Source organism: Ursus americanus, chromosome 15, assembly GCF_024610735.1.
Source record: "Ursus americanus isolate L20-20 chromosome 15, mUrsAme1.1.p, whole genome shotgun sequence".
NCBI classification, from domain to species: Eukaryota; Metazoa; Chordata; class Mammalia; order Carnivora; family Ursidae; genus Ursus; species Ursus americanus.
Genome location: NC_142141.1, coordinates 3975816 through 3984149, shown reverse-complemented (window position 1 = coordinate 3984149; position 8334 = coordinate 3975816). Strand labels below are relative to the sequence as shown.

The following is an 8334-nucleotide window of genomic DNA, read 5'->3' as shown; positions in this document are numbered from 1 at the left end:
ACTGCTTTAAATTTTCCAGTCGGAACTCTGGAAGACCAGTCCCTGAGCACCTCTCGGGCTCTCTCCGTCCCTTCTTCTTCTAGGGATAATAGCTTTCGCTGTAGAGCTTTTGCCAATGGCGAAATAAATATTCTTGTAAGCTCCATGTATGTATTATTGCCTTTAGCAGGGATGCTGGCCCGTGTTTTCAGTGCTGACTCCTAAAGTTGTAAAGTTAGCCCAGTTTCCATGTACAGTAGGAGCTTCACAAATGTTTTTGCAACGTGAGTTGCAGATTTTAATGTGTTCTGGCGGTGGGGGTGGGGGAAGTGGTATGGGCGCGAGGTGCCTTTTTTAAAAAGGGGTCAAAAGAGAGAAGAAATGGGACTCGGCGAACTTCCTCTTTAAATAATCGGCCTTAATTACGCCATGGACTTTTCAGTTTTGGCGTGATTATAACCCTTGAGGGATCGCCTAATAACAACTCTGCTGACTGCTCCTGTAATTAACTCCTAATTTATTTCAAACAGGAAAAAAAAAAAAAGGCCCCAGCCTCTTCCTGGAGAGCCAATCAGAGGCGAGCGTCTGTGGCGTCAGCGCCAGAGCCGGCGCCGATTGGCTGAACCGGGTCTCCCACTTCCCCTTGGAGGAAAGGCACGGCTCCTGGCGCGCCCCTCCCGTCTCCCCCCAAAAAAGTTTGAGTCGCCGCTGCCGGGTTGCCAGCGGAGTCGCGCGCGGGGAGCTACGTAGGGCAGGGAAGTCATGGCTTCTCCGTCCAAAGGCAATGACCTGTTTTCGTCTGATGAGGAGGGCCCGGCGATGGTGGCTGGGCCGGGCCCGGGGCCTGGGGGAGCGGAGGGGGCCGCCGAGGAGCGCCGCGTCAAGGTCTCCAGCCTGCCCTTCAGCGTGGAGGCGCTCATGTCGGACAAGAAGCCGCCCAAGGAGGCGTCCCCACTGCCAGCCGAAAGCGCCTCCGCCGGGGCCACCCTGCGGCCACTGCTGCTGCCCGGACACGGCGCCCGAGAAGCTCACAGCCCCGGGGCGCTGGTCAAGCCCTTCGAGACCGCCTCGGTCAAGTCGGAAAACTCGGAAGACGGAGCAGCGTGGATGCAGGAACCCGGCAGATACTCGCCGCCGCCAAGTGAGTGAGCGTCCGGGCCGGAGAAGGGGCAGGCGGGTCCGTGGAATTCTGGAGGGAGCTAGGGGGCCGGTATTCCAGGCTGGGGGTACGGAGACCCCTCTGCACTATACTCCCGGGAAAGCGAGCCTGGGAGTTCTTGGCCCCTTGATATCCCCAGAGTTCAGCGAGCCGGCGGGAGCCAAGACACCCTCTGGGTCAGATCTGCGCAGCGCGTGTTCGGGATCCCCTAGCTGTGCAAAGTATCCGGCACAATCGAGGATTCGCTGGTCTTTGAAGGGCGAAGCCTAGCTGGGTTTGCCAGGTCGCTCGGTTATCGGTTTCTCTAGCCCTCAGCCCCGCGCTGCAACCTTTGGCTTATTTTTGTCTCACCGTCCACCGGGTTTCTGTCTGGAGAATGAAGAAGGATCCACCTTTAATGAGCACTCGAATGTGTGCCAGGCAGGGGCGGAGGCGCCTTACCTCCTTTCAAAGTTCATAACCCGGCGAGATGTGCCCTCGTTTTAAAGATAAGACTAGCCGAAATCTAACCCCCGGTATTGGGTAGAAATCATTATCTTCCATGGGTCGCGCGGGTGTCGAAGCCGGATCCCAGGAAGGGATGGCGGCAGAGACTGATGCCCGGACGAAATGTCTCCCTGTCGTCCCCGCAGCCTGCACCTTCGCCGGGAGCGGGCTGGGGTCAGAAGCGCGAGGGCTCCCCTGGCTTATAGTAATAATTAACAAGCATTCCAGCAGCGCTTCAGAGTTTACAAAATGATGCTCATTAGTTCACCAGATCCTGAGATCGCTGGAACCCCGGAGCGTAGGCAGAAGCACGGGAGAGGTGGTTATTTCCTATGCAGACACCCGGACTTGAAGAGGACTGAACTTGCTTGACCTAGGTCACCAACAATGGCTGAATTGGGCAAGTGGCCCTGGTGTCCAAGCTCTACTCCTCTGTAGAGTGTCCTGACCACCTTTGATCCCTCTCCCCAGAGAAAACAAGCAGAGGTCCCCACACCTGCACCCCACTTCCTGCCAATGAGGCAGGATGGCAAGCAGGCCCAGGAGAATTGATTTCTCCTCCAGCTTTAGCACTCATTTTTGGGCCTGGGTCCTTATGCAATTTGGAAAATTCATTCCCTATGGGCCCTTTTATTTCTATCTCCTGGCCTTTAAGATTTCTCTACCCCCACTGCACCTTTAGAAAAGGTGAGAAAGAAGGGTCTGTGGAGGGCCTTTTTCCAAAGCTGGGAGAACCACCCACACCTTCCTTCATTTCCTTCAGTCAGCCCTCAAGACTGAGATGCATAGTATTTTGTGAACAAAACAAGGCCCTATACCCCGGAGGCAGTGGCTGTCCCCTCTGGCAGAGCTCTCCACCCTGTTAGAAACTCTGAAAGATTCAAAGGGTGTGGAGATTAAGGACTCAAAGAATTTAAACTCAAGTTTGCACAGTGCTTTATAGCACTTTTCACCATATTATCTTATCTGATCTCTGCCGTGAGGCAGCGGCGGCCTCCTGGTAACAGACAAGGACATCTCAGCAGAGTTCGGAGGAATCAGCACACACCGAGTTTGGGCTTGACTAACAACCCCCCCCCCCGCCCCGCCGCCAAGAACAAAAACAAAAACATCTTGGTAATATTTAATGCTCACCTATCTGGTGGTAGACAGGGCTCTGGGCATTCTTAAATTTAGTACTCGGAACCACACAGCGCAGTATTACCCATTTTATTGATGGTGAAATAGAGGCTCAGAAACATTAAGGAACTTAATTTGTTAGACAAATATCGAGTGCCCATCGGCACACCAAGGATTCAGGCCTTACAGGGAGTGGTGTCCAAAGGTCAGAAATCCCCACTTCCTTAGGCCTTAGGTTGTGGGATGGCAATTCCCCACTGGCTCTGTAAACCGCCCCCCCCCCGCAGCCCCCCCCCCCCAGTGAGGATGAACATCCCTGCTTGGGGGCCCTGGATATGACCTTCCCACGAGAAAAATCCAAGATTCTGGAGAAAGGATTCAATTTTAAAATAGAAAGTGGTTCATTAGCTCTTTGGGCCTAGAAATGGCAGCAGGAGCCCTGTGGTTGGAATGGTGGGTCCAGGGAGCGCCTGGCATGGGAGCCTGGGGGCAGGAGGGAGCCACAGGCCTGGCCTGGTTTGTTATTTGGAGGAAGTTGGGTAACTGCTGTTTTGCTTTGTAAAATCTCATCCATCCTTTGACTGGTTTAAAATGGGGTGGGGGAGGTGGGGAGTGTTGAGAGGAAGCCTCTTAGCTTTATGGCTTCGATACATGTGTGTAATCTCTGTAGCCTGCATTTCATAGTTCACATGCAGCCTCTAGGAGCAGCCACCGCCGGGACGACCGTTCAGGGCACAAATTTCTTGCAAACTTAGAGCGGGATCAAGTGTAGACGCTAGGAGCTTGGTGTGTGCGTGTTCAGACCGCGGGGCTTCTCCAGGAGCCAGGTCTGGTTTGTGAAGGGTGAAAGCAGGTCTCTGAGTCTTGGACAGTGTTGTTAGTTTATTTGTAAATTCGGAAGTAGGTGCCCAAGCTTATTTAGGGATTAGCATATGCAAGTCCAGACTTCTGTGCACCCAGCCCTCTTTCGGATTTCTGTTTTTGCTCAATCATAGAACCTACTACCTCTTACTTTTTGGTCACTAAAGTGATGGTTCATAATGTCACACTAGGTCGAATCCCTTTCGTGTAGGAATTGGAGGCTGGGTGGGACTTGTTGTGTCACCCTCAGTATGAAGTGTAAACTCTTTCCTGGGCCATGGAAGTAACTAAACAAGAAATGTGACATTCTCCCCATGAGTATTTCGGAGTTACTGCTGTGGATACTTTTGGAAAATTAGCCTAGCTCATAAAAGCCAAATGCAGAAAATTAATTGTTTAGCCTTCTATCCCACAGCTCCACACTCCTGCCGCCGCCTCCCTTTGAGGAAAAGAAGCCCAAAGTTAGTTGATACTATGGAATCTCAGGGATGCCCAGTCCTATGACTTCCTTTAATTGAATCCATTTTAAATATGGAGTCTGGATGTGGTTGGCATACCTTTATTTTGCTTGTTATTCCCTCTCTAAATTCTGGCGACAAACTAATCATTTACACATTTGCTCTAAACCAGAGAATGGTTAGAGATGACTAAAATGTCATCACATGCTCTCAACTCGGAGGCAGCATGATTTCCCCTGACATTTACATTTATGAGCAAGCTAATTTTTCCCTCCTTCTTAGTAAACTTTATATTACAGAAGCACCCGGCCAAGAAACTTCTCCCACATCCAGATCTGGAAACTGATGTTCAGGTTTTATAATCTGTAGACGGGATGGAATGACAGCTGCGTGGTTGTTTATTGCATGGGGCTGCCCCAATCCAGAGATGCTGTTAATTTACCACAGACCTTTATCTGCACGATTATCCTTCATGACTATGCTGATGCACTCCAGCTTTTCCTGGCACGGAGAGGGGACCAACCCAGTTTATAGGACCCCTTTTCACTTGTCTTCTTATGGGCTTATCTCAGCATCTCAGAGAAGTGAGGATTGTCATGAACCCCATACCCCATTTTAAAGACCAGAGAAATTAAGCTAAGAAGAGATGGGGTTCTGTTTCTCAGAGAGCACTCCGGCACCCTGGACATCAGTTCAGAGCTGTTCTAGTTCCATTATCCATGATGCGGTTATGTCCCATATAGAAAGTTCTGTACATGGTGAAATTCCCCAACTTTTTGTAAAAAGACTCAATTTCTTAAATAAAGCAATTACTCCATTTAAATATGGTCCTTCTCCTGTCTCCTCCCCTCCCTGGAACCCCCCCACATGGATTTGACAGAAGTCCCTTTTGGAAAGATGAAGAAGAGGGGAGACCCGCACGGGGCGCACCTGGGAGAAAACCCCTTCTTTTGCTAATTCACTCGCTCTCTGTTCTCTAGGACACATGAGCCCCACCACCTGCACCCTGCGGAAGCACAAGACCAATCGGAAGCCGCGAACACCCTTTACCACGTCCCAGCTCCTCGCTCTGGAGCGCAAGTTCCGCCAGAAACAGTACCTCTCCATTGCAGAGCGTGCGGAGTTCTCCAGCTCTCTGAACCTCACAGAGACCCAGGTCAAAATCTGGTTCCAAAACCGAAGGGCCAAGGCGAAAAGACTGCAGGAGGCAGAACTAGAAAAGCTGAAGATGGCTGCAAAACCTATGCTGCCCTCCGGCTTCAGCCTCCCTTTCCCCATCAACTCACCCCTGCAAGCAGCGTCCATATACGGAGCGTCCTACCCTTTCCATAGACCTGTGCTCCCCATCCCGCCCGTCGGACTCTATGCGACTCCAGTCGGATATGGCATGTACCATCTCTCCTAAGGAAGACCAGCTCCATAGACTCCGCAATGGATGTTTGTTTCAGTGGGTCCCCCTCCCTCTCCAGGAAGGCAGTACCAAGCCCTGCTCTCCACACCGTGCACGCGCCACCCTAAGCGGCCAGGCCCACAGGGCCACAGACATAGTTCGCATTTGTTCTTTAGGCTGGAGGCACCAAGCCCCATTTTCTTGGTGTGATCTTCTAGGTGCCCCCCTCCTCCTTTCACAACGATTGGCTCTGATGGTTTTTATATATAAATATATATATAATAAAATATAATGACATTTTTATACAGCAGACGTAAAAATTCAGATTATTTTGGAAGGCAAAATTTATATGCACATATGTATACTTTTTTCTATATATCACCTTCCTAAAAGAGACAGCTTAAGTCCATTTGTTTTTTTCTTATAGGAGAGACCAATTATTTGCTAAAATTGCTGACATGTGATTTTGATGGGATGATTGACTTTTGCTTATGGAAAACAAAGGTTAGAATTAGGCACGATGCATAGGAAGTAGATATGGAGAGATTCCTCAAAATGATGAGGACATACGGTGTTTTTGCATTTTTACATGCATTAAAAAACTCATCGGATACTACCATATCTGGCCCCATATTTTCCCCTCTGTCCCCGTTGTTACAGATTGTTAAAGTTTTAACTTTTTTTTTTTTTTTTTTGTAAGATCAATAAAAGGGGGATGAGAGGAATCCTGGGAAGGCCTTGGGGTAAGGTGGGACCTGGAAGTACTTCCTAATTCCTCTCAAGGCTGTTGCTTAACTCCATTTCAGATAATTGGAGAGTAAAAAGTTAAAGCATGTCAGGGGAATTGATGGTTTCTGTGAAATACTAGGTGCAAGTCAGTCCTCACACATTGCAAAGGTGATTGGGGGGTGGGGAGTGTAGTTAATTCTCTGCTTAAAAAAAAATAAGTATAATGTAACCATTACCTATATGCTAAATATTCTTGAACAATGAATAGATCCAGAAAGAAAAAAAAAAATCATGCTTTCTCTGTGTGTGTACCTATTGTATGTGCTAAACTTATTAGACAAATTTATATACTTTTTAACATGTTGGGGGCAGAGGGTAAAGCCATGTTTTGACTTGCTAAAAATGGTGTTGTCAAACAGCCCATTTAGCTCCCTGGTACTTCATCTTTCTCTCCATCTTTTCTCCCCACCACCACCCAGTATACTTTTATCCCTTTGAAAGGGTGCCTTGTATAATTTTATATATTTTATTGAAGAGTTATTTCTTATCTCTTATTCTGAATTAAATTAAACATTTGTTTTATTGCAGTAAAGTTTGTCTAAACACAGTTATTTTAAAGGGGGCTCTCTGTTCTCAACTCAAAAATGCCACCAAGATTGGGGGAGGGGGCCGATGGTTTTTATTATGATATTAGTGTGAATCAATTAAGAGTTGTGCCCAGATTCAGCCTGGGGTGGGGGAGTGGATTGGAAATAGCCAACGAAATACCTTGAACCCTTTCCTCTGGCAGTTTGTCACTCATGGAAAAGCAGTGGAGTTGCTATTCGTTTTCAAACTGCAGTGAAAGATGAGCTTAGAAGAAGTGGAGGGGCTGAGGGATCTGAGAGCTTTGTAGATGATCAAGGGAAAATCTTGAACTTGAAATCTCCCAGTTACCAAAACAGCAACAGATTTGAAACTGGGCGAAAGGGACCTATAGCTCTTTGCAAATGGAGATTGTAACTAGATGCGTTCCCTGGGTTGGGGGTGGGGGGGCGGTGGATGCCTGCTGCCCTTTCAGGAGTGTGTCAAATCGCATTCCGTTTACCATTCCTCACTCCTTCCAAGGAGATGGACCCCGAACAAATGCTCTTTTCGGTTTGAAGGGGGAAGGTGGTTCATTCAAGTCCCGTCTGCTTTGCAGCCTTCCTTTCCACTGGGTACAGAGCAGGGTCAGACTTGGGTTTTGAGGCATCACCATTAAAAAAAAGGGGGGGGGACAATGGGTGGGGGAGGCTGAGACGGATCTTAAATTCCGCTTTTTATTGCACAAATACATCAGAAGTGGCTACTGATGATACCTTTGGGAGGTCTGTTTTCGGATGAGAAGCCCCTGGGAACGCGGGCAGAAGGGAATGGAGAACTCCTTGCTGCGGAAGCTGACCGGTGGGGAGATTGGCACCGGGTATCTTCGAGGACTGGCGCTTTCGTCTCACGTTCTCATTGCGCCAACACCCACTTCGGAGGTGGGCGCCAGAAACTCCATTTCCCGGTCCGGCGGGGTCGGGCAACGAGTCTTCGATCTTCCAGCTCGAGCGCCGAGCGTGATCCAAGCCCGCGGACCTGCTCCGAAGCTGGGGGCCGACTTCTTGCTGCTCCGCCGCTGCGCTCCCGAGCTGAGCCCCAGGAGTGTGCCAAACCGCCCTTGTTTTCGCCTTTGCCATCCGGCTGGGCCTCCCCAGCCCGAACTCCTAAATCTCAGTCCGGAATCCAGCCATCCTCATTTATGAGATGCGTTTTCCAAAGGCCAAAGCCCTTCCCGGTTTCGTCATCAGCCGCCAAGTTGGGTCCCTAATTAGCCCGTCCACCGAGCTTCCTTCCCGGCGCCGCTCGACCCCGCAGCCTCGGGCGATCTCAGCCAGGGTGGGGGATCGGGAGACTCCAGCTCCGGGTTAAGATGGCTTGCCCCCGGGAGGAGGGGTTCGCAAACCAGGGTGCGACTAGGAGAATCGGGGCTGCGACCTTGCGTGGCCAATGGGGTGGATTGGAAACGGTCTGGGCGACTGTGCATGACCACAGTCACCCCAAATCCCAAAGCAAAACTGAGGCCCGGAGAGCGGGGTGGGGGGGAATGCCTCGGGCTGAAGCATACACACCCCGGCGCTACTAGGTGG

The 8334-nt window shown here is 50.1% G+C and overlaps 1 protein-coding gene across 1 annotated transcript; it reads left to right on the top strand.

Annotated features, from left to right (window-relative positions):
• The first annotated feature begins 673 nt into the window (after positions 1–673).
• Positions 674–6147, top strand: MSX2 (msh homeobox 2). Its single transcript, XM_045792157.2, has 2 exons — positions 674–1120; positions 5043–6147. Exons 1-2 carry the CDS (start codon positions 742–744, stop codon positions 5465–5467), a joined length of 804 nt encoding a protein of 267 aa, XP_045648113.1. The 5' UTR covers positions 674–741; the 3' UTR covers positions 5468–6147.
• Positions 6148–8334: the final 2187 nt, after the last annotated feature.